Here is a 27,768-nt window from a genome sequence, read left to right on the forward strand (position 1 = left end):
CAGCATGTTAAGCTTTTTTTTTTTCTAGGTAACGTTTTAAAAAACTGATATTGTGAATGATATCCATTCCTTCCCACCCCATAAAATTTTTCAATTGAATATTGCTGTTTATACATAAATCTGATTTTCAGTCACTTTTCTGAACTGCCTTCATTGGTTCTTAAGTCTTGTCAGTTGATTGTCTTTATCTTCTCGGTAAGTATTTCTTACAAATACTGTTCTCACTTTGCACTCTTTATATCATTACTTTTTCTTGTCTCTGTAATTGCACTGACAAGGACCACAAACATTGCTGAATAGCGGTAGTAAAGGGTATAGTTGTTTGATCTCTGACAAGAATGTCAAATACCTTAAGCCTGGGGCACCTGGGTGCCTCAGTAAGCATTTGCCTTTGGTTCAGGTCATGATCCCAGGGTCCTGGGATTGAGCCCTACATTGGGCTCTCTGCTCAGTGGGAAGTCTGCTTCTCCCTCTCCCGCTCCCATTGCTTGTGTTCCCTCTCTCACTGTCTGTCAAATAAATAAATAAATAAAGTCTTTTTTTGGTAAGTTATTCTCGTTTTTAATAAAAAATGGTACAGTGACCAAGACTTAGTCCACTTTAAAACAGTTCCTCTTGAGGAGCTCATGACTGAAGAGAAATATGTCAAAGATCAATGTTGTTCCACTTTGGTACCCAGGCAGCTCAGAGTCAAACTGAGTATAACTTTGCATATCATAGTATGATCATCTATATCATCACTATTCTTTCCCAACTTCCCACCTATTTTTTTTTAGAGATATATTTATTTTAGAGAGCACACCCAGAGCAAGTTGGTGAGGGGGCTGCTGGGCAGAGGGAGAGCAAGCAGACACTGCGCTGAGCAGAGAGCCCAGAGTGGGCTCCATCAATCTGACGAACCTGAGATCACCTCAGCCGAAACCAAGAGTCCGACACTCACGTGACTGAACCAATCAGGTGCTCCTTCCCACCTATTCTCATTTATATTATCCTTGGTGTTTCCTCTTTATTTACTTTTTTATTGTATGGATTTCCTATCATTTGCAATAAATCTTAATGGAATTAGGTGAACAACAAATGAAAACTTAAAAAAAGATGTGGCTGCATTTGGATTTAAAATCGAGAATGAGAGAAATGTAATCTAAGCAAAAAAAAATATATATGTATATACTGTTGGATCCTTCAAGAACAAATCCATTAGTTATCATGAAATTATATGGAGATCTAACAGTATGATTAGTAAGTCTCTTGGGTGACCATATTAATCAAATCTCAGAAAACATCTGGAGTTAAGTTGGATTCTGTGAATCCTCAGGAATCTGGTACAGAGGAAATCCAGTTCAATGACGCCTGCTTATACTTGCATTGTTAAGCTTGATTATTTGGCTTAAAGTAACTATTAGCAAACAAATTTTAATTTCATATAGTGAAGGAAAACACAGGGGCCATTAGCATTTTCAGAAATAGGTGATTCACAAGTTTGTTGAATGTACAATTCCAGGCCATTTCAAATCCTCTGGGAAGGTATCAGGAAAAATGATTAAACCTATCTACAGCTGAGCGATCAAACTAAAAAACATTCCTCCCAACAGAAGTATAAATAGGATCCAAAATTTATCATTTTATTGTTTTTCCTTCATTAGGCCTTTATGACATACATTATTTCTGCAATTTAAATAACAATCTTTCTATTTTAAGGGCTCTGAAAGTGTAAGAATGATAACAATGAATTTTAGGAAATGGTTTCTTTTTCTGAACAGGTTATACCATAACTTCCAAATGGTTTGCCACTGTTCCATAACCACTCCTTCACAAAGACAGACAAATCTTTAGTAAAACAAGTTTAATTCAAAGGTATCTTAAGATAAACTGAAATATGCAGTAAAAAAAAAGAAACGAACCTCACAAACCACAAAGATTTTGCTCATATGCAAACTGCCAGTCCACTTAAATTTTTATTCAATTACTTATTGATCTGTTTAATGTGGTAACTTTTTTAAACATAAATTAGTTTGGGCGATGAATGATGATGTATTTATGCCCTTGACACATATGACAAATATGGTATTGTGAGAAAGAAAAACATATTTCCTGGTTATATTACTCTTCTGGCTCATCAAAACTCATAAAATATGTTAAGGTTCTGCCACATCCAATGAGGTTAGGTAAATGTAATGGAAGGTGCATTGGGCTGACACACATTTTCATCATACAAATCTTCTGGTAGTTCTTCCTCATCTCCATCAGGAAAATATGTAGGAAATGGTAGATTTTTACAGAAGTCCTTATATGCAGGCAGGTTGGAATCTCTGATCTGTGGGGAAGGAGACAAAGATCTTATTATTAAGTATTATCAATTAAGTTAAAGATATTAAGGTAAAAGAAAAGGTCTTTTAATTATTAAGAATTAGAGAATATCTGTTTCTATATTTTCTAATGTGAATAACACAACTGTTATATGAAGTAAAAGGAACTATTACATGAAGTCAAAGGAACTCAAATGTATTCTTTTTATTCCAATAAATTTAATTAATCCAATGGCAGAAATATAGCCTTCTTCAAGTTAATCATCTACTCATAATAAAATTACTGATTATTAATTTACATCTTATCCATAACTTATAAATCTCTAGAAATGCCCAGGATAAATTATATTTTATAATTATTACTTAGATATCAATTATATCCAAACTACGTACATAAAAGTTATTACTACCTATTTCTTGATTTTATTATCTACTCCTATTACATATTTTTATTTTTTAATTTTCTATCATAGATTCTTTGAGTCAAGGTTAAAAAATAACTTTTACCTAGTATTTTTGTTAGTCTTAAGTCAAAGGGCACATAACTAAAAATACCAAGTTTTATTAAGGAAATAAGTTTACATTTAACAAGCACCATTATCATTGACACGATAAGGACAAATTAGAATTTAGCAAAAACAACAAAAATTAATCCACAAGTCTTTATATTACCTCTATTAACTCTTCATATTCTAAAAATATGCCAATTATATCTGTGAATTCACAAACCAAGGAACAGTTCAGATATTGATATGACCCGAAATGTTGGGCTTTATTTTTGGAAAACATTATTGGATTCTTTAAAGCTTCTGACTCATTCTACAGCTTTCATTCAGAGAGAAATAAAAAAAATTACATGTAATTAGACACACAGAGTAAAATAAAGTATAATCATTTTGGCAATAAGAAATGAATAATCTGGTTGAAATAAGTACACAGCTGCTAGGAACAGCTAAGTACAGAAAAACATCTATTTTAATCTCTCTCATTAAAATTGTTCCAAGAAATTTTCAGTAAGTTGCCCAGAAGAAAATAAACTCATTTAATTTTTTTTCCAATTCACTAATCTCGGGTTAAACTTTAACTTGAGGGGGAAAAAAAATCCTATTCTTTTACCAATTTAAACTGTTTCCCAAAATCTAGGGATGCCTGTGTGGCTCAGTTGGTTAAACGGCTGCCACTGGCTCAAATCATGATCCCAAGGTCTTAGGATTGAGTCCTACATCTGGCTCCTTGCTCAGAGGGGACCCTGCTTCTCCCTCTGTCTGCTGCTCCCCCTGCTTGTGTTCTCTGTGTCTCTCTGACAAATAAATAAATAAAATCTTAAAAAAATAAACTGTCTCAGAATTTAGAACTGAAGATAAAACCCAAGCAAATGAACAACAAAACAGCAAAACTGCGTGCTAATTTGATAAATGTGAAAATTCAGTCATAAATGATCTATGTAGCAAATTCTCAGTTGCTTTTACATTTTGATAGTCCTATCCTTCCTGAGAACACTTCCAATACAAGCACTGCTTATATATATTTTAATTGTAAATGCTATAGTACTATACGTTCATTGATTTGAAATATATATGACATTTTATTTAAATCTCTTGTTTTGGTGCCTCTAAGGCTAAGAGCCAAAAGCTTGCAACCCATCTTTAACAAATGTGTAAGACTTGATAGTATGTATTTTTGTGCACTTAATCTAACCTCTGGCTTATTTCCCTGCCTTCACCAAAACTCCCTCAACTCTCCAGCTCATTTTTTTTTAATATTTCTGTATATTGGCAAACCAGTTCAAATCATCTGAGGAAAGGTGAGGGGTACTACACATACACACACAAAAAAAACTCCAGGAAATCTGGAATAAACTTAAATTTTAAATTAGGGGATAGGAATAAGCATACACAAATAATAATAACATATACTATATAATGTTGAAAACAAGTTCTTTAGGGTCTCCTAATATATTTGGTGAATCGAAACAACAAAAATGCTTACATTGATTAAACAGGTTGGTCATCCTTAAGACTGTCTTTACTAACTTTAGAATAAAAAAAGGCATTGGTAGCCCCATACTCTGTGGGGTGGTGGGGGAGGGGTGCTAAAGCTCTTATGGGATGAGAGAATGTTAAAGACGCTGCCTGTCCACTAGGATATGCCTCAATCCCCATGGCCAAGGGGGCTTTTTTACTTGTTATGGAATCACCTAGAATAGAAAAAGTGGGGTGAATATTTTCAAAAGTGCATCACACTTCTGACATTTAAAACACAAGCCTACAAAACATCCACCAAACCCATACCTTAATGTTTGGGACAGACATTTGCGTAAGGTTACAGAAGATATTTACTTAGACATTATATGTCAAAGATTTTTTTCAAAATGAGTTTTTTTTTAATCAAAATACGTTTCTTGCAAATACATTCATTAGTGGTTAACAGTTCAAAATGGACTAGACATTCTTTGATGCTAGTTTTTTTTTTTTTTAAGATTTTATTTATTTGAGAGAGCGAGCAAGCACACATCCACGTGCACAAGGAATGGGAGGGGAGAGAGAGAAGCAGGCACGCCGATGCGGGGCTCCCTCCCTGGGTCCTGGGATCATGACCTGAGCTGAAGGCAGGCGCTTAACCAACTGAGCCACCCAGGTGCCACTATGCTAGCTTCTTGAAATATATTTGGACTCCTCTTATGGGATTGCCTTTTGATGTATCTTCTGAATGTCTTCAGTAATGGTAAGTCATCATCCTTTCAGAGAGCTGAGTTTTTGGTTGATATAGGTGGAAGAGTACTAAATGTTGTTGACTATAAACTCTTTCTAACAAACCAGTCAGAATATCACTGCACATATTATGGTTTTTCAAGACAACTGACTAGAATCTATACTGGCATCCAAGAAAATGCTGAGGTGTATCTGAGAAGTCATAGTAGCAGTAAGGTGCAGCTGGAATGGCAGCCTGGAACGTGGTATGCGGTAAAATGGGGAGAGAAGGGAGACAGACCAACAACCTTTTGTCAAAATTTACAAACTGATCTGTTATACAGTATAATTTTATTATGGAAAGAGTAATTTTCCTCTTTTTTATTAACTAGGTCATTAAATCTATATAACAATTTATTTACAATATATATTGTGTATATATACACTATACACACACACACATATACACATACAATAAACCTGGAATGTGGAGGGATACATTTAATTATAAAGCCAAAATGTTCTAAGTACAATGACAATCTGCCAATCTTGACAACCTAACATTGTGTTTCTGACTATGTCACTTTGGAGACTGGAAACCTAATTAAATCTAAACACATGCAAAGTAAAAAAAAAAAAAAAAAAAAAAAAAAGCTGTAAGAATTCAAAAGAACTATTTTTTCCCTAAGAAAAATGAGAATAATCCAGTCAAAAAGTTAATTGCAGAAAGGGAATTTTAATTACTGTAAGATTAAAACAAGTATCATACTTTATGCTACTAATGGAATCTAATTTAAGAAATGAAAAGAATACATAAAGACCCAATCTGAAAATCCGAGGTTAAGTTTTAGCCTGTTTTTGTTCTTAGTGTTGGAAAATTAATAAAGAATATATTTCTGGGACTAGCTGGCATCACTTCTACTATAAATTTATTTTCAGAATGGAAGATTCAAAATTCAAAAGTGATTTCTAATGTTGTATTATGTTGGCCAAAATCCCAGGCAGAATATTTATTTTCTATTCTATTTGATAGATATATGTCTGTGAGAGTGCAAGAGCTTTTTCCTTCAAACTTTTCTTGTACATTTGTTTTCTTCTTTTACTTAATTTTGAACATAAAACATATATATTTTTAAAACACTAAAAAGTATAATCAGAGCAATGTTAGTTACAATAATAATAATACTGATAAATTTCTCCTTAAAATATCTTTTACCACCTTCCTTTTAAAAAAAAAAAGTTTCATTTTACATTTTCTTTTAGTAATCTCTAAAGTAAGCCCCAATGTGGGGCTTAATCTCAAAAATCAAGAGTCACCTACTCTTTCAACTGAGCCAGCCAGGCGCCTTTTATCATCTGTCTTGTTGACTCTCTCACTGAATTTCCATTTCATGTACATCCAGTGCTTGTGTCAAAGTATTTTGTAAAAAAGTAAAAGTTATCTTTTGGAACGATACTGATATTTTGACAACAATTATCCTAATATCCTTTTTGTATTTCTAAAGAGCCTCTATTTATTGGTCCTACCCTTTGTGCAGGTTTGTGATTTTATAAACCTAGGTTTTGGCTATTTTGTACAATTTTTTCACTTAGGTGTTACTGAAAAGTGGAAAAAATTCAACTTAGCAGATAATGTGTTGAAACAGCCACCTATTTTCAAGCCATATTTATGGGTCAAAGAATTTATGGCACACATTCATGTATCCAAACAATGGAAAATAAAGATGGTTTACATACATACCTTTACTAAGCAATTTTTATGGCCAGGTACAGAGCCATTTACATAGATTATATTGTGCTTTGTGTTTATTCTCCATACCTAAAGTAAGAAATGAAATAAAATTTTAAGAGTTAAAAACTCGAGAATATACTTGTATTAAAACAAGCGATATGCTACTAAAAGCCGAGGCTATAAGTAGCCTATGAAGCAATCATTATATTAGCACTTCAAAATGCTAAATGTACAAAATATTGTAATATAGGATTATAACAGATATGTCTTATGGAAGTGGTAGCAAATACTCATTTTAAAGATTTATTGATTCTAGAGAGAGAGAGAGAGAATGAGAGAGAGAGCCAGCACAAGCAAGGAGAGGGAGAGGGAGAGAGAAATCTCAAGGAGACTCCATGCTGAGCACAGAGCTGGATGTGGGGCTTGACCCAGGATCCCAAAATCATGACCTGAGCTGAAATTAAGAGTCAGATGCTTAACTGCACCACCACCCAGGCACCCCACAAACTCTCATTTTAAATATAAATGTGACTGAATAATCAAGATTGCTTGGCTACTTTAATGGACACTGCTGGCACCATTAACAAGTGGAAATTCAATTTTATTTTATTTTTATTTAATACTAGCTTGCTCCAACTTGAAACTGGGGAAGCCACAACCTTTCTAGGTCTAATTTTCAAAATAAGTCTGCTGAGCAGATGGCCCTCATGTGGGTGGCCTTTCATGTGAAGAAAAAGCTTATATAAATGGGGGAGAATGGTCAAGATATGGTAGTGAAAGAACTCATGTGGAGGGAAAATCAAGTCTGACCGTGCTCACAGCTACTAATGGCTAAATGTTAAATACTATGGAAACTGAAATACTGCACATGTACACACATAAAACACACACACATGCACAGAAAATACACACAAACAGATACAAATGGTGATCACTCATAGATATATTTAGAAGGGAAAAAAATCTTAGATTTAATTACATAAAATTAAAAAAACCCTGCTGGTCAAAATTTATAAATAAAATGTATATAGAATATAGAATCTGGAAGAACATGCACCAAAATGTTAACTGTGTTTATCTTTGGGTATTGTTTTTATGAGGAGATATTTTCTTTGTACTTTTTATACTTTGAAACATATAAGTGTATATATAAATATAAGTTATCAAATTCCTCAAATTAGTAGGGACTGAATTTAACTCCCCCCCCTTAAATATATATAGTTATTGTAGAAGATGGGTATATACTACAACCCTTTCTTCAGTACTACCTTTTCTCTCCTATTTTGATGGTCTCCCTCTCTCTCCCTCCTCCACATCTACTTCTATCCACCCACATTTGACATATAAAGCAAAATACTCTGGTACGGAATTCCACTTTTCTCCGTGCTTATATAACGGCACAGTAACATATACATGGAGGGAGCTTTTGTTCATTCTTTTATAAAAGGACAGTATTACACACAATGCTCTAAAATCCAACTTTTCTCACGCATCATCTTCTTATGCAAATCTTCCAGATCAAACAGTAGATGACTAACTTTTTCAATGACCACACATTCCACAGCTTGGGTGTTAAATAAATATACTACCATGATTATGGGTACAATACAGACACACAGACACACAGACACATACACCGTCTCTCAGGTATTAGAATGATCCTATGCAGAAAAAGACGTGGTACATCCTCTGGTGCCTTGACATTCAGGTATTGGAGTATTCCTACTACAGAGCCACTTCAGAAACTTACTTTCAGTCCAAATGCTGTCCTATCTTTGTTTCCCATTTGTCCAGGCATTTTCGTTCCAGGCCATACTCTGGCAACATCCTACATAAGAAAACCAAAATTAGTACTTTTAAGTACTCTCAATTTCCAACAGCACTGATTAAACGGAAATGCAGAGTGAGAGAGGAATTATTAAAATGTTTTACTTTGTCCTCATTCTGCTAGGCCCCAGTAAGGAACTAAATGAGGACTTAGACACACGTACCCCAGAGGATTTCCTTTCTAAATTAGATTAGAGCAACAAAATAAATACAGGCTAAGAAATGGATGTAGGAGAAAAACTCAGTTAACAAAAGAGTAGCAACTTCACTAATACTGGTTGAGAAGTAGAAAAGAAAAATTACAGAACGTAAACACATGTCATGCTACCACTCAAAGAACAAACTTGACAGCCTGGTCTGTTTTCACTAATCTGCATTAACTGACTTAACCGACTCCATCTACACCCCTGCTGGTGGGACAGGCCTACTCTTCCACCCTCGCTTTTGTGACTTTCCTTCCCCAGAATGATTAAAAGGACCGTTAGTTATTAGAATATTAAGTTTGTTTGTTCAGCTCTGGTTGTCTCTGATTCACATAAATGAAACAGCTCCACATTGTCTCTCTGATTTTGGCTTTGATAATAGATAATACTGTATTTAAAGAAGCAAATTTGAATTACATCTAAAATGGGAAAGCTTCTCATGATACATGAATTCCTGGAATATAAACCCTTCTTTATCACTGCTCTGATATCAACAGGCAAAACGCCCAATGCAAGTAGCTTGCCATAGTATGAGAGTTGTTAACCAACTCAGATTAAAAGACAGTTCTGTATGTTATAGACTAAGTATCACTCTTACTCATTCTACAAATGCACTCTGGATTGGTACACCTTGCTTAACATTACATTACTAAAAAAGGACTCTGTCCTCCCCCATTAAATTTACATTCTCATTAACAGTACATCCTTGGGGTGCCTGAGTGGCTTAGTCCTATTCTGCCTTAGGCTCAGGTCCTGAACTCAGGGTCCTGGGATTGAGTCCTGCATTGGGCTCTCTGATCAGCAGGGAGCCTGCTTCTCATTTTAAATATAAATGTGACTGAACAACTAAGAGTGCTTGGCAATTTCAATGGGCTCTGCCAGCACTATTAACAAGTGGAAATTGAATTTTATTTTATTTTCATTTAATATTAGCTTGCTGCAACTGGAACCTGGGGAAGATCTGGATTTGGAACAGAAATTCCAAATCCATTAGTAGCCACTCCCTCCAATTTCCCCCAGCTCTGTGCAACCACTCATCTACTTTCATCTTCACAGATTTGGCTAAGATGGCTAGTTCATGTAAACGGAATCATACAATATATATTCTGTGACTGTTTTCAAGGTTCATCTATGTTGCAGCACATATCAACACTCCACTCTACTTTATTGCTTAATATTATTGTCTGAATTTGCCATATTTTAATTATCTATTCATCAGTTTATGAACATCTGGGTTGCTTCTATTTTTTTGGCAACTTTGAATAATACTGCTATGCACGCACAAGTGTTTTGTGCATGTTTTCACTTCTTCTGGGCATATACCTAGGAGTGGAATTGCTAACTGGTATGGTAACTTTACACTTAACATCTTTAGCAACTGTCAAACTTTTCCAAAGCAGCTGTTATTTCCACATTCCTATCAACAATGTATGAGGGTTCCAATTTTTCCACATCCTTACAAACATTTGTTACTATCCATCTATCTTTTTATTTCTAACCATCCCAGTATGTGTTGAAGTGCTATCTTACTGTGGTTTTGATTTGCTTTTCCCTAATGGCTAAAGATGGTAAGCATTTCTTCATATCCTAATTGGCCATTTATATATCTTCCATGGAAAAACAACTATTCAAATCCTTTGGATTAAATTGGGTTATCTTTTTCTTTTTTTAAAGACTTATTTGAGAGAGAGAAAGAGAAAGAGGAGGAGAGCACATATGCCTATGTACAGGAGCAGGGGGAGGGGAAGGGAGAGAGAGAGAATCTCAAGCAGACTCTTCACTGAGTGTGGAAGCCAATGTGGAGCTCAATCTCAGGACCTTGAGATCATGACCTGAACCAAAATCAAGAGTTGGCTGCTTAACCAACTCAGCCACCCAGGCGCCCTGAATTGGGTTATATTTTCATATTTTGGATTATAAATTTTAGCAGATATATGATTTGCAAATATTTCCATCCTGTGAGCTGTCTTTTCATTTTTTTTTTTAAAGATTTTATTTATTTATTTGACAGACAGAGATCACAAGTAGGCAGAGAGGCAGGCAGAGAGAGACGGAGAAGCAGGCTCCCTGCTGAGCAGAGAGCCTGACGTGGGACTCCATCCCAAGACCTGGGATCATGACCTGAGAAGAAGGTAGAGGCTTTAACCCACTGAGCCACCCAGGCGCCCTGTCTTTTCATTTTCTTGATTGTACTGTTTGCAACAGAAAAGTTTAAAGTTTGATGAAGCCTAAGTTATCTGTATTTTCTTTTGTTACTTGTATTTTTGGTGTCCTATCTCAGGCTTCGCCTAACCCAAGGTCATAGAGTTACTCCTGCATCTTCTTAAAAGACTTTTATAGTTTAACTCTTAAATTTATATCTATGATCTAATTTTTATAAATTTATTTTCATATAATTTATAACTGCATAATTTCACATTCATAAAGAAGTTGTAAAATACAAAAAAAACTCTCAAACTTTTTACCCAAATTCACCAAGTATTTAAATCTTGCTCCATTTGCTCTACCATTCCCTCTACTTCTATGCATGCATACCCTCCCCTTATGATCTAAAGTCTGATGGCAGACATGATGCTCCTTTACCTGCAAGTATTTCAGTGTGTATTTCTTAAGAATAAGAAAATTCTCTCATATAACCACAGTACAGTTATAAAACTAAAAAATAATTATTATTTAATCTGTAGTCCACATTCTAAATTTTACCCCAATAAGGCTCCCAAGTCCAGGATCTACTTCAGAACTCTACACTGTAATTTGTTGTCATGTCTGTTTAGTCTCCTCAAATGTGGAGCAGGTCCTCAGCCTTTGTCCTTCATGATCTTGACATTTCTGAAGCTGATTATTTTGTAACCAATTATTTTATAGATTCTCATTCACTTTGGGTCTAATGTTTTCCCATAATCTACTTCAGGTGATGCATTTCTGGCTGAAACCGCCACAGAAATGATGATGTGTTCTTTTTTGTTCCTTTTGTATTTAGTAGGTTAATCCACTCTAAGCCTTTTATCTTTCCCCTTTGTAACTAATTGAGAGTTGTTTTAGGGACTCTGTATATAACTTATCTCCATCAAGTTTTCACCACTTGTTTCAGCATCCACTGATAATTCCTGGCTGAATCAATTATTCCTACAATGGCTGTCAAAAGTGAAATTCTAACTCCATCATTCCTTCTACATTTATTTGCTAATACTATACCGCAAAGAAGAGCAGTCCCTTTTCTCCCATTTATTAACCTAACCATTCACTTTATTCATCTATACCAATGTGAGATCATCAATTCTAATTTTATTCCATTTTCTGTTATTTTTTACATTTTTAGATCAAACTGTTCCAAGCTTTTTAAGTGGGAGCTCATTTTAGATGACTGCTGTGTCCTTTTCATGTGCCATCATTTTTAAAGCAGTTCCTTTCTTTCTTCCTTATTATTTTAATTTCTAAAGGAAGTATTTTTTTTACTGAGGTCTGATTGATCTACAGCATTATATTAGGTTATGATGTACAAAATAATGATTCAATATTTGCCTATGTTGTGAAATGGTCACAGTAAGTCTAGTTAACGCCCAATATCGTACATACTTACAAAAAACCTTTCTTGTGATGAGAACTTTTAAGATCCACTCTCTTAGCAACCTTTAAATACATACTACAGCATTATTAACTATAGTTACCAAGCTGTAAATCAGATTCCTCACTTTCTTGAACAAGCTATTTGGGGTTCATCTTATACTCCTGCCCCATACATGAAACTGGCCATTTCACCAATGAGCCCAAGTTCCTTTCAGTGGGCAATGATATTTAGAAACCAAGATCTAGGATCTAGATGTGGCTTGCTACTATAGAATACTTTCGCTTTTAGGTTCTTTCAGTAGGGTGAGCTAAGGAATAAATATATACACACATACCTATCTATATCTATTTCTCTTTCTTTACATATGCATACAGTAAATGTACATGGGTACATTCAATCTGAATTCAACACTTTAGGGTTTGTTCTAATTTCCCTCCTTTTCATACCTGAATATCCTTTCCTAGTAGAGAGAAACTTGCCCCCATTATCAATATATTTACTTTTCCATTCAATCCTACAACTTACAGAAAATTATTTCAGAATATAAAAGTCCTTCTCCATTTTCTGTGCTCTTACTGTTTCTACATTTCTTCTCTATTACTCTTCCCTTGTACCATGATACTGTCCTTGACAATCCTTCCCAACTGTATTGACACATAAATGAATTTGTGAAGGAACTGGTGGGGCAGATAGAAGGACATTCTAATCCCTGACTTCGAAGGGTAGGATGGGAGGCAGAGATGAAAGTGAGAAAGTATGCAGGAAAGTACCGAGAATGCTGGTTTTAAGTATGGGGGTTGTTACTAAATGATTCAAGTCTGGTTCTGCAAAGTAAGTGAGGCCAGGACCCATAAAAATATGACAAGTACTGTGACCCACCTGGAGTCAGATTAAAATAATGTGACCTGACCCCAAGGACAGACTAAAGCACTCTATGCATCGAAGTTGAATATTCAGCATTAAAAAGGGGAACACTAAGTTATACTTACACCAGTTGAAATAGCTCCAGGTCTCCTGTGAGTTTTTGTTTGACCATGAGTAGCAGGCTGGCCTTTAAATCCCCATCTTTTCATGACACCTTGAAAACCTTTACCAATGCTGAACAAGATAAACATTAGAATTTATATAATAAACAGAGTATAGAATATTCCTAATTGTGCATTTCCTTAATAGTACCTTAGAGTTTTAACAATGCTGCTTATCTAAATACCTATGAAAAGCTATGCAAGAAAAAATGCAAATGAACATTTATCCGTGCCCTAGTTTGTACCCCTTCCTGGAGCCTCACTCCGTATAAGATGATTAATTCAAGATGATGAGACAAGAACAAGTTAAGCAAAGGGAGTTTTAGCATCACAATCCTGTGAAACAACACAGTAAAAGTGGTAAATTTTCAGAAATTCCCAAGTACTCATAAGCTCTGGGGTAGGAAATCACTAAGAGCTCCATCTCCTGGTATTCATGCCCTTCTGTAATCACCTCTCGTGGAGTCTGCGTGGACCTAGGAACTCATGTCTAAGGCATAAACTATGGCAAATGATAAGATGTCACTTCTGACACTAGGTTAGAAAGAGACCCTGGCTTCCAACTTGGCACAGTCTTCCCTCGAGACTGTGAAGGAAGTCAGCTGTCATTTCCCACGGAGAGTCATTGGTAAAGAGGTCTCCAGCCAACGACTGTGGTCCTGAGGCTTGCCAAAGGCCACATTAGTGAGCTTGGAGGCAGTGCTCCCCAAACTGAACCGGGATGACTGCAGCCTTGACTGATGGCCTGACTGTAACCCCTGTGGGCGACTAGGTGCCACAGGTACTCAGCTAAGTTGTACTGGGACTCCTGACCACAGAAACTGTGAGAAAATAACTGTTCATTATTTTAAGCTGTTATGTTTTGGGGTCATGTGTTAAGTGGCAGTAAATAATATAACAATAAATAAAACAATAATAATGCCCTAATGCTGGACAAATTTTACTTTTACAGATAACAGAAACATCTTGGTCTCAAGGCTGGAATAGGAAGCTCACAGAGAAACAGAATCAGAGACCAGCAATTTCTTAAAAATCAATTTTTAAATGAAACAACTCTATTTTCAAATTCCAGATTTGAAATCTGGAGAATTTGAAATTGCAGAGAATTGCAGATTTGAAATTGCAGAGAAGCATTCTGTGATGCAGGTAGAAAGCTGAAAATTTAAGTCGGGAATTATTAAAGTTTGTCTCTGTCAAATATATCAATATGAAGATACAACAAAATGGCCAGAATGAATTGCAATACTATACCGGACATATTTTCATACTCTTTAACACCTTCTTCACATTTCATTAGATAATATGTCAACCTATTTTTATTTCTTTAAGACTTTATTTATTTATCTGACAGAGAGAGATGCTGAGAGAAGTAACACAAGCAGAGAGAGTGGAAGAGGGAGAAGCAGCTCCCCCATGAATAAGGAGTTCGATGCAGGACTCATTCCCAGGATTCTGGGATCATGATCTGAGCCAAAGGCAAATGCTTCACAACTAAGCCACCCAGGTGCCCTGATGTCAACCTATATTTAATGTCATGTTCCCTAACTCTAACAAAGCTGATTATTTTAAGACACTGCATGTGCAGGTCACTAGCAAAAAGGACCCAAAGCATAAAATAAAAAACCATGTTATTTCCATAAGGACTTTGCTAAGCGTTTAATAAATTACCAGAGAGTAATGGATTAAAGTAAGCCCACACAAATAACTGTTTTAAATAAATTAATTATTCAGCATAAAAACAATGGAAACAGCAGATTATCAAACTGCATGTCAAAAGTAACTTATATATCGAAAATTTAAACATAGTTTACATCATTTTCTTTACATTACTCAACTGAACTCATCACTTATGATGTGCACATAATTCTGCTTTACCTCAAAAAATCAAAATAATGTTTATTCCTAGTCAAAGAGCTAAAACAGCACTTAAAATATATTAAATAAAAAACCCACTATAAAGTGTGCAAGGACATTAACATATAAAAACAGAAACTATGATAACAAATATCTTACTGAAAGTTTGCTTTAGAAACTTAAATATTTCTAGTTAATGCTGAATTTTAGAACATATTTGAAAAATAAAAAGCTTGGCAATTTAAAAATAAAGAAGAAATACCTACAAAGTCATTTTAGCCTACAGATACTGTCTGGCAAATTAACACTTTAAAGATAGAAAGAGGGGACTGGTAACACTAACCTGAACTGACCATGTTTTTTAAAATAACCACATTCTATCACTGGCCATTCTTGGTAGAAAGTTTGCTAGTACCTTCTGAGATCTCAAACTGATTCATCGATTCACTTAAAAAGAAAGAGTGCTAGTATGAGCACCAATAAAACAAATGCCAGGTAAATTACAGAAGATATTTTAGCTCATTTTAAGAGTAAATGCTTGTAAGAAGAAAGTGGCATCCTGAAAGTGCTAATTATCTGTGAGCTAATTACAGACTGTTTTTCAATCTAGCTTTAGAATGCATCATGTTGTTATACTGTGTACAATGGGAACCTCTTCAATAAATAACCTTTAAACGAAAGGATAAATGCAAATGACATGACAAATTACTGGCTTAATTCAGATTATGGAGAATAGAGTGCACCTGTTGATCCATGGGTGGTTCAGGTATCTATTCTACTAGTTCTCTCAGTTGTCACCCAACTTAAGAACAAAACAAAACAAAACAAAAGCCAAGAAGAGAACTGATCTATACTTAGCCTACCCAGGCACATTTCAAATACAAGGTTTTCATAGGTCACATAAAAGAAAACCTTTATAGAACAATGATACACAGCATGCAGCAAACATGCTTTATTTCCTCTATCCCTTTTATGCTGCAGTTTTTAGTTAGCAGGAAAAAAATCAAATAAAGGAAAATTCAAGTCAGAAGGAACACAGTGTGAGAAGTTCCATATTTAGTGAGACAGATCAGAAAATTAAGAAAACACAGAAATATATTTAGAGCATTTATACTTGATAAACCAAAAATTCATTAAAAAACTCAGAGATCCTATTTAAATTTAGGAGACTACTGTCCTTGTTTCTCAGTCCATTTTCCCTTAGTACACTTTAAGCTTAGAAAGGGTTTTTTGTTTAACCCTTGTGCCTAATCTAGAAAAGTCAGAGTTATTTTGTTATTGGCTATAGCTGTGTCTTAGGAAGAAAGATTATTAGTTTCCTTTATTTTGTCCTATAGTTTCCAAATGTTGTGAATGGGCATGCCTTTTGTAAAGTTTAAGATGGTATTAAGAAAAGGGGAGGAGGGGCTCAGAGGTACGATAGTCCTAAGTATCTCACAGAAGAAAATGCATAATTTAATGTTTCCCACTGCATTCTAGAAATTATTGCTATGTGAGTTTCATTCCCTTGGTATACTACGTCATACGTCAAAAGCACAAATGTCTACCAGCAGATACACAGGTTTCAATACAAACCCATCATGTATTTCCCCACTTTGTGGGAAAGTGCCCTTGACTCCATGATTCTAGATATATTTCTATAGGGCGTAAAACAAAATGTTCAAAGGTGAAGAGTGCTCTCAATTTGATTCATTCTGAGTCGTTGGAGAACTTCCCCCCAAATTCTCATCATTGAGGCTTTCCCTCAACATGGGCTTCTTTTATCTCTCTCTTTGGTATCCCTCTTTCTCTACTTTGGGAAGCAAACTGTGCCCCCTTAATTCCCAAATCCAAAGAGTTTTATTAAAATATTGTTTTATTATAGAAAATTTTAAAACATACTGAAAAGCAGAGAGACTAGTACAGTGAATCCCTATGTACCCCATTACCCAGGGTCAAACATTATCAACTCAAGGCCTATTCTGTTTCATCTATTCCCCTCCTCTGCAACTCCAATGGATTATTTTTTTTTTAAAGATTTTATTTATTTATTTGACAGAGAGAGATCACAAGTAGGCAGAGAGGCAGGGAGAGAGAGAGAGAAGGAAGCAGGCTCCCCGCAGAGCAGAGAGCCCCATGTGGGGCTCGTTCCCAGGACCCTGAGACCATGACCTGAGCCAAAGGCAGAAGCTTAACCCACTGAGCCACCCAGGCGCCCCCCAATGGATTATTTTTAAACAAATCCCAGATACAGCGTTTCATTCAAAAATATTTTAACATAGATATCTTTTAAGGATCCTTTTAATTTATTTTTTTAAAGATTATTTATTTATTTATTTGACAGAGATCACAAGTAGGCAGAAAAGCAGGCAGGGGGGGGGGGCCTCAATCCCAGAACCCTGGGATCATGACCTGAGCCAAAGGCAGAGGCTTTAACCCATTGAGCCACCCAGGTGCCCCAAGGATCCTTTTTAAAAACAAAACCACAATACCATGATCATAATCTAAAAATATTAGTAATTTTTTAATATCAAATACCTAGTCAGTATTCAAATTTCTATGGCCTTTTTTTGAAAAGAAAGAGTAGTTCTCTATTCTCCCTGTTTACCACCCTCCCCCAATACTCTCAATCATCATTTCCTCCCTATTTTCCTGCTTCCCTAATGCTCCTTGAGACATTCCTTTCCCTTTGCTGCGACATGAAAAGATGGTTATAGAAACCTGTTGCTGACTCTCTTTTCAATAGGGTTTACATCAGGGGTTGACCTGCAGTGGCCACTTGTTTTGTAAATAAAAAGTTTTACTGGAACACAGCTTTGTACTTTTATTACTTATTGCCTACAGCTGCTATGGAGCTATAATGGCAAAGCTGAGTAGTTTTAACAGAGAACATAGTGCTTGTAACTCTAATATTTAATATCTGGCTCTTTGAAAAAAGTCGGCTGATTCTTAAGTCTATTACTAACAAGCCGGAGTTCCACAAATCTTGCCCCCTGGCAAGAATTCTGCTACTATCCCATTTGGCAGATGTACTGATCAGATCCAACCAGAAGTACCCCAGCCATTCAATTTTAATGTTTCAGACACAGGAAGTTAACATCTCTCTCTCTTCAAGCTATCCTCCTTCACAGTCACTAGAGTGACATTCCCAAGACAAGTCTTTTCACATAAGCTGTCCCCTGCTTTAAAAAGCAAAACAGCGGAAAGGAGTCAAGATGGCGGAGAAGTAGCAAGCTGAGACTGCTTCAGCTAGCCGGAGATCAGCTAGATAGCTTATCTAAAGATTGCAAACACCTGAAAATCCATCGGCAGATCGAAGAGAAGAACAGCAATTCTAGAAACAGAAAAACAACCACTTTCTGAAAGGTAGGACTGGCGGAGAAGTGAATCCAAAGCGACGGGAAGATAGACCCCGGGGGGAGGGGCCGGCTCCCGGCAAGCGGCGGAGCAACCGTGCACAAAATCAGGACTTTTAAAAGTCTGTTCCGCTGAGGGACATCACTCCAGAGGCTAAACCCGGGCGAAGCCCACGCGCGGTCAGCGTGGCCTCAGGTCCCGCAGGGTCACAGAAGGATCGGGGGTGTCTGAGTGTCGCAGAGCTTGCGGGTATTGGAACGGGAAAGCCGGCTACAGAGACAGAGCCGACAGTGAGCTCGCAGCTCGGTGTTACCTTGAACCGGTCGCAGGCTCGGTGAGCTCGGAGCGCGGCCGGAGGTCAGGCAGACGGGAGTAACTGGGCGCTGTTCTCTGAGCGCGCACTGAGGAGTGCGGCCCTGGGCTCTCGGCTCCTCCGGGCTGGAGACCAGGAGGCCGCCATTTGTATTCCCGTCCTCCGGAACTCTACGGAAAGCGCTCAGGGAACAAAAGCTCCTGAAAGCAAACCGGAGCGGATTACTCACCCCGGCCCCGGGTAAGGGCGATGTAATTCCGCCTGGGGCAAAGACACTTGAGAATCACTACACCAGACCCCTCCCCCAGAAGATCAACAAGAAATCCAGCCGAGACCAAGTTCACCTACCAAGGAGTGCGGTTTCAATACCAAGGAGAGCAGCAGAATTCCAGAGGAGGAGAAAGCCAAGCACGGAACTCATGGCTTTTTTCCTGTGATTTTTTTTAGTCTTGCAGTTAATTTAATTTTTTCTTTTTCATTTTTTTTTTTTTCCCGCCTTCGGGTAAAATTTTTTTTTAACTGTTACCTTTTTCTTTTTTAACGATTTTATACTAGTTTATCTAATATATATATTTTTTCTTTTTTACATTTTTCTTAGGTGTATTCTTTTTTTAAAAATTCTTTTCTTTTCTTTTTTTTTTTTCTTTTCTTTTTTTTTTTTTTCTTTCTTCCTTTTTGAACCTCTTTTTATCCCCTTTCTCCCCACTCACGATTTTGGATCTCTTCTAATTTGGCTAAAGCATATTTTCCTGGGGTTGTTGCCACCCTTTTAGTATTTTACTTGCCCCTTCATTTACTCTTATCTGGACAAAATGACAAGACGTAAAAATTCAACACAAAAAAAAGAACAAGAGGCAGTACCAAAGGCTAGGGACCTAATCAATACAGACATTGGTAATATGTCAGATCTAGAGTTCAGAATGACAATTCTCAAGGTTCTAGCCGGGCTCGAAAAAGGCATGGAAGATATTAGAGAAACCCTCTCGAGAGATATAAAAGCCCTTTCTGGAGAAATAAAAGAACTAAAATCTAACCAAGGTGAAATCAAAAAAGCTATTAATGAGGTGCAATCAAAAATGGAGGCTCTAACTGCTAGGATAAATGAGGCAGAAGAAAGAATTAGTGATATAGAAGACCAAATGACAGAGAATAAAGAAGCTGAGCAAAAGAGGGACAAACAGCTACTGGACCACGAGGGGAGAATTCGAGAGATAAATGACACCATAAGACGAAACAACATTAAAATAATTGGGATTCCAGAAGAAGAAGAAAGTGAGAGGGGAGCAGAAGGTATACTGGAGAGAATTATTGGGGAGAATTTCCCCAATATGGCAAAGGGAACGAGCATCAAAATTCAGGAGGTTCAGATAATGCCCCTCAAAATCAATAAGAATAGGCCCACACCCCGTCACCTAATAGTAAAATTTACAAGTCTCAATGACAAAGAGAAAATCCTGAAAGCAGCCCGGGAAAAGAAGTCTGTAACATACAATGGTAAAAATATTAGATTGGCAGCTGACTTATCCACAGAGACCTGGCAGGCCAGAAAGAGCTGGCATGATATTTTCAGAGCACTAAACGAGAAAAACATGCAGCCAAGAATACTATATCCAGCTAGGCTATCATTGAAAATAGAAGGAGAGATTAAAAGCTTCCAGAACAAACAACAACTGAAAGAATTTGCAAATACCAAACCAGCTCTACAGGAAATATTGAAAGGGGTCCTCTAAGCAAAGAGAGAGCCTACAAGTGGTAGATCAGAAAGGAACAGAGACCATATACAGTAACAGTCACCTTACAGGCAATACAATGGCACTAAATTCATATCTCTCAATAGTTACCCTGAATGTGAATGGGCTAAATGCCCCTGTCAAAAGACACAGGGTATCAGAATGGATAAAAAAACAAAACCCATCTATATGTTGCCTCCAAGAAACACATTTTAAGCCCGAAGACACCTCCAGATTTAAAGTGAGGGGATGGAAAAGAATTTACCATGCTAATGGACATCAGAAGAAAGCAGGAGTGGCAATCCTTATATCAGATCAATTAGATTTTAAGCCAAAGACTATAATAAGAGATGAGGAAGGACACTATATCATACTCAAAGGGTCTGTCCAACAAGAAGATTTAACAATTTTAAATATCTATGCCCCCAATGTGGGAGCAGCCAACTATATAAACCAATTAATAACAAAATCAAAGAAACACATCAACAATAATACAATAATAGTAGGGGACTTTAACACTCCCCTCACTGAAATGGACAGGTCATCCAAGCAAAAGATCAGCAAGGAAATAAAGGCCTTAAACGACACACTGGACCAGATGGACATCACAGATATATTCAGAATATTTCATCCCAAAGCAACAGAATACACATTCTTCTCTAGTGCACATGGAACATTCTCCAGAATAGATCACATCCTCGGTCCTAAATCAGGACTCAACCAGTATCAAAAGATTGGGATCATTCCCTGCATATTTTCAGACCACAATGCTCTAAAGCTAGAACTCAACCACAAAAAGAAGTTTGGAAAGAACCCAAATACATGGAGACTAAACAGTATCCTTCTAAAGAATGAATGGGTCAACCGGGAAATTAAAGAAGAATTGAAAAAAATCATGGAAACAAATGATAATGAAAATACAACGGTTCAAAATCTGTGGGACACAACAAAGGCAGTCCTGAGAGGAAAATATATAGCGGTACAAGCCTTTCTCAAGAAACAAGAAAGGTCTCAGGTACACAACCTAACCCTACACCTAAAGGAGCTGGAGAAAGAACAAGAAAGAAACCCTAAGCCCAGCAGGAGAAGAGAAATCATAAAGATCAGAGCAGAAATCAATGAAATAGAAACCAAAAAAACAATAGAACAAATCAACGAAACTAGGAGCTGGTTCTTTGAAAGAATTAATAAAATTGATAAACCCCTGGCCCGACTTATCAAAAAGAAAAGAGAAAGGACCCAAATAAATAAAATCATGAATGAAAGAGGAGAGATCACAACTAACACCAAAGAAATACAAACTATTATAAGAACATACTATGAGCAACTCTACGGCAATAAATTTGACAATCTGGAAGAAATGGATGCATTCCTAGAAACATATAAACTACCACAACTGAGCCAGGAAGAAATAGAAAGCCTGAACAGACCCATAACCAGTAAGGAGATTGAAACAGTCATTAAAAATCTCCAAACAAACAAAAGCCCAGGGCCAGACGGCTTCCTGGGGGAATTCTACCAAACATTTAAAGAAGAACTAATTCCTATTCTCCTGAAACTGTTCCAAAAAATAGAAATGGAAGGAAAACTTCCAAACTCATTTTATGAGGCCAGCATCACCTTGATCCCAAAACCAGACAAGGATCCCACCAAAAAAGAGAGCTATAGACCGATATCCTTGATGAACACAGATGCGAAAATACTCAACAAAATACTAGCCAATAGGATTCAACAGTACATTAAAAGGATTATTCACCACGACCAAGTGGGATTTATTCCAGGGCTGCAAGGTTGGTTCAACATCCGCAAATCAGTCAATGTGATACAACACATCAATAAAAGAAAGAACAAGAACCATATGATACTCTCAATAGATGCTGAAAAAGCATTTGACAAAGTACAACATCCCTTCCTGATCAAAACTCTTCAAAGTGTAGGGATAGAGGGCACATACCTCAATATCATCAAAGCCATCTATGAAAAACCCACTGCAAATATCATTCTCAATGGAGAAAAACTGAAAGCTTTTCCGCTAAGGTCAGGAACACGGCAGGGATGTCCATTATCACCACTGCTTTTCAACATCGTACTAGAGGTCCTAGCCTCAGCAATCAGACAACAAAAGGAAATTAAAGGCATCCAAATCGGCAAAGAAGAAGTCAAATTATCCCTCTTTGCAGATGATATGATACTCTATGTGGAAAACCCAAAAGACTCCACTCCAAAACTGCTAGAACTTATACAGGAATTCAGTAAAGTGTCAGGATATAAAATCAATGCACAGAAATCAGTTGCATTTCTCTACACCAACAGCAAGACAGAAGAAAGAGATATTAAGGAGTCAATCCCATTTACAATTGCATCCAAAACCATAAGATACCTAGGAATAAACCTAACCAAAGAGACACAGAATCTATACTCAGAAAACTATAAAGTACTCAGGAAAGAAATTGAGGAAGACACCAAGAAATGGAAAAATGTTCCATGCTCCTGGATTGGAAGAATAAATATTGTGAAAATGTCTATGCTACCTAAAGCAATCTACACATTTAATGCAATTCCTATCAAAGTACCATCCATCTTTTTCAAAGAAATGGAACAAATAATGCTAAAATTTATATGGAACCAGAAAAGACCTCGAATAGCCAAAGGGATATTGAAAAAGAAAGCCAACGTTGGTGGCATCACAATTCCGGACTTCAGGCTCTATTACAAAGCTGTCATCATCAAGACAGCATGGTACTGGCACAAAAGCAGACACATAGATCAATGGAACAGAATAGAGAGCCCAGAAATAGACCCTCAAATCTATGGTCAACTAATCTTCGACAAAGCAGGAAAGAATGTCCAATGGAAAAAAGACAGCCTTTTCAATAAATGGTGCTGGGAAAATTGGACAGCCACATGCAGAAAAATGAAATTGGACCATTCCCTTACACCACACACAAAAATAGACTCAAAATGGATGAAGGACCTCAATGTACGAAAGGAATCCATCAAAATCCTTGAGGAGAACACGGGCAGCAACCTCTTCGACCTCTGCCGCAGCAACATCTTCCTAGGAACAACGCCAAAGGCAAGGGAAGCAAGGGCAAAAATGAACTACTGGGATTTCATCAAGATCAAAAGCTTTTGCACAGCAAAGGAAACAGCCAACAAAACCAAAAGACAACTGACAGAATGGGAGAAGATATTTGCAAACGACATATCAGATAAAGGACTAGTGTCCAGAATCTATAAAGAACTTAGCAAACTCAACACCCAAAGAACAAATAATCCAATCAAGAAATGGGCAGAGGACATGAACAGACATTTCTGCAAAGAAGACATCCAGATGGCGAACAGACACATGAAAAAGTGCTCCATATCACTCGGCATCAGGGAAATACAAATCAAAACCACAATGAGATATCACCTCACACCAGTCAGAATGGCTAAAATCAACAAGTCAGGAAATGACAGATGCTGGCGAGGATGCGGAGAAAGGGGAACCCTCCTCCACTGTTGGTGGGAATGCAAGCTGGTGCAGCCACTCTGGAAAACAGCATGGAGGTTCCTCAAAATGTTGAAAATAGAACTGCCCTATGACCCAGCAATTGCACTATTGGGTATTTACCCTAAAGATACAAATGTAGTGATCCAAAGGGGCACATGCACCCGAATGTTTATAGCAGCAATGTCCACAATAGCCAAACTATGGAAAGAACCTAGATGCCCATCAACAGATGAATGGATCAAGAAGATGTGGTATATATACACAATGGAATACTATGCAGCCATCAAAAGAAATGAAATCTTGCCATTTGCAACAACATGGATGGAACTAGAGCGTATCATGCTTAGCGAAATAAGTCAAGCAGAGAAAGACAACTATCATATGATCTCCCTGATATGAGGAAGTGGTGATACAACATGGAGGCTTAAGTGGGTAGAAGAAGAATAAATGAAACAAGATGGGATTGGGAGGGAGACAAACCATAAGTGACTCTTAATCTCACAAAACAAACTGAGGGTTGCCGGGGGGAGGGGGTTTGGGAGAAGGGGGTGGGATTATGGACATTGGGGAGGGTATGTGATTTGGTGAGTGCTGTGAAGTGTGTAAACCTGGTGATTCACAGACCTGTACCCTTGGGGATAAAAATATATGTTTATAAAAAATAAAAAATTAAAAAAAAAAAAAATAAAAAGCAAAACAGCAACAAAAAATAAAAGCAAACTAAACCATAACCTTAAGTGGTTCACAGTAACTTCTTGAGCTTGGGGCATATAAGGCCTTTTATAACTGGGTCCAGTCAACCTTTCACGAATCCTCACGGTAGCAGATTACTCTGTGAATTCCTAAGTACATCACTCTCTTTCCTGTCTTGCTCATTCTGTTCCCTCAGATTCACACGCCCATCTCACTGTACTGTCCTTCTACTTTTAACCATGAAAAGAGAACCAAAAGTGTTTGTTACCAAGTGTCGCATGGGCTACAAAATACTTGATTTTCTTTATTAAAAGGAATCAAAACCCATGCTGTAAGTAGAGGTTTTTATATCAGAACCATTTCTAAATTAAGCTTTCATGTTCTCTCTTTAGCTAATTTAAAGCTATAAAAAGTTTAACTCACTTGTACATAATCCCTCAGAGAAACGGTAACTGAGTAGTACTAAATGGAAGAGAAGACTCTTGACTTCTCTAAGGATGCCCCAAGATCAGGTCATATTTTTATGGAGGTGAGGGTGGAAGATGAAGAAATCATTGGTTTAAAACCAGCTTCTCTATGGTTAAACATTACATACGAATACAGGGACATGGAGATTCATATCAGGTTCTGGTCAAAATCATGACTGAGATGCTTCTTTATGAAGTTGAATGACCGAGAACTCATTAGAGTAAGATGGTATCTCTCCTTGTGAAAAAGTAATGTGGAATATAAAGGCATAAAGTACAAATCAATAATCAAAAGAATTTGTTGTTGGATATAATTTAACATTACTTTGCTATGTTTTAGATTCAAACACCCAAAAGCTTTCAATTAAAAAATTTTTTTTAGTAAACAAAAAAGGACAATTTTTACTAAAATAAATTACATGCATATAAAAGACCCTATGAGCTAATTCACTATCTCCATCAGAATTAGCTTTTAATTTATGATAAACTACTAAGGCACAAACATTTTAATCTTTAATTACAGCTTCTCATTTCAACGAACTCATGGAGATAGAGATTATCTACCTACTTTCATCTCCACACATTCCAAGGATAAAGTATTTCTGAAGACCCCTGTAAACTCTGGGAGTCAATTTCTACCAATTCGGTGTGTCTAAACCTATTTAATCAGTGATGTACGGCTCCTGAGCCCACAAGTAAGGCATGGGAAATATTTCAGTTGCTTTGTGCTCTATCACATTTCGTTAAAAGCTGGCATGAAATAGCTATATAGCTGTTGCTTTCTAGGATGAGTTTGTGACAGCATGACCTGAAATGTACAATGCATTGTTTCTGTCTGAAAACCATAAACCTCCCATCAATATCTGGGAACATTTTTATCAACAAGTGAATGCTAAGAGCGCATTGCTTATAGCCTCCCAACTTCAAATCTAACTTATTTAACAGTACAAAGAGTCAAATGTGCAGTGATTCCTCTGAGTCCTCTTAAGAAAGGAAGCATTTCCTGGCTGTCCTAAATAAACCCAGAAAACCATACTTGATGTCCTAAGTTTAATGTGAATTTCTCAAAAAAGAAATCTCAAATAACTAAATAATTTCATAATGGAAGGACGTAACAATCTTGTGCAGGTCGTTAGCCATACCACTTTCTTCAAGGACCAGAAGACCATATTGCTGTGTGTTGAATCTACTATTATGTCTTACTTCTTCTTCATGAATATAGGTAAATTATACCACTTGGAAAACTGAGGGATTATTTTTCATAAATAATTTTTTGGAACAAAAGGAATCGTAGAAACCACATGCTCCCATGCATGTCCCACAGTAAAGACAATGAAATCTACACTCAGACATGTTAAGCCACTTACCCAAGGACAGATCCCTGGTAAATGGAAGCATCTGGCCATGCTTTCAACCCAGGTCATATTGCCTCTTCGGAAACAGAATAGAGCAACAATAGGAAAAACATCCAGCACATTGGAATGGCATGAAGCTATTTCAAAGGCATTCTTGTTACTCAGTAAATTCTAGATGTAGCAGGTAGTATGCAATCTTAAAATTACCTAGAGTGCTTGTAAAGCTACAACTTTGCTATACAAGTCAGTCTTAAGAACACAATAGCTAGACATATTAGAAAATCCCACAATATAATTCCTAATGACTTCATGTTTTTTCTTCATTTTAAAAGATATTTCCTATTGCAAAAAGATTTTTCCTTTTAAAATCTGAAACAAATTAATAAGCAATAGTATCAACAACAGTGATACTAGCTAATACTCCTGAGCATTTATACATGCCAGGCCCTGACCTAATAGCTTTCTGTGCATCATCTCACTCAGTCCTTACAACATGGCTATGAGGTAGATGCTATAATTGTTCTTATGTTAAAAATGAGACAACAAAGAGTTGATAAAGCTACCTAGGTCACACAGCTACTGAGAAGCAAAACCCATGCTTTCAGCCATTCCCTGCCTCAAATTAGGCCTTAACTTTGCTGATTTTTAGGGAAAAAAAAAAGTTATTTCCTAGAGTTAAAAGGCTATTATAAATGATTACTATACAAATCTTTAAAACAAAAAACAACAAAATATAACCCTAAAACACCACCCTTCAAACTCTCCTTTATCTTGAAACAGACATTCACTTTTGACTGATTTGAAAAGGATTTTTTTAATAGAGATGATTTCCTTCTACAGTTTAGTCACTCATTTTAAAAACTGTTTCATTACTATGCTTAAAAAATGTACTGCTTTCAATAACAGTAAATAAAGTAACTTATTAAAAAAGACATAAAATTGGAATGTATAGGGCCAAACAGCAACTGTATCCTCAACGCAGCACATGCCTTGTTTTCTCCTCCTAGAGTTTGAGCAAACATCTGCTGCAAACAGAAGGACAGTCGGCTAGTGGGGAAGGTTTCTGACAGAGTGAAGGACTGGGCACAGAGCTCAAAGAGTTTTTGCTCTTTAAAAATCCACCTGGTGTTTTAATCACTTTAAGAGTTTGATGGGGGGCGCCTGGGTGGCTCA

At 36.7% G+C, this 27,768-nt stretch overlaps 1 protein-coding gene across 1 annotated transcript in view; it reads right to left on the reverse strand.

Annotated features, from left to right (window-relative positions):
* Positions 1 to 1,601: 1,601 nt before the first annotated feature.
* MRPL3 (mitochondrial ribosomal protein L3) overlaps positions 1,602 to 27,768 on the reverse strand; it is a 48,085-nt gene continuing 21,918 nt past the window's right edge. Inside the window, exons 7-10 of the mRNA XM_059162602.1 lie at positions 13,316 to 13,424; positions 8,479 to 8,556; positions 6,738 to 6,815; positions 1,602 to 2,314 (exon numbers count right to left, since the gene is read on the reverse strand). Coding sequence (XP_059018585.1) covers positions 2,162 to 2,314; positions 6,738 to 6,815; positions 8,479 to 8,556; positions 13,316 to 13,424 — 418 coding nt within the window. The 3' untranslated portion in view covers positions 1,602 to 2,161. The remainder of the gene's footprint in view (positions 2,315 to 6,737; positions 6,816 to 8,478; positions 8,557 to 13,315; positions 13,425 to 27,768) is intronic.

Source organism: Mustela lutreola, chromosome 2 (genome assembly GCF_030435805.1).
Source record: "Mustela lutreola isolate mMusLut2 chromosome 2, mMusLut2.pri, whole genome shotgun sequence".
In the NCBI taxonomy this organism is placed as follows: Eukaryota; Metazoa; Chordata; class Mammalia; order Carnivora; family Mustelidae; genus Mustela; species Mustela lutreola.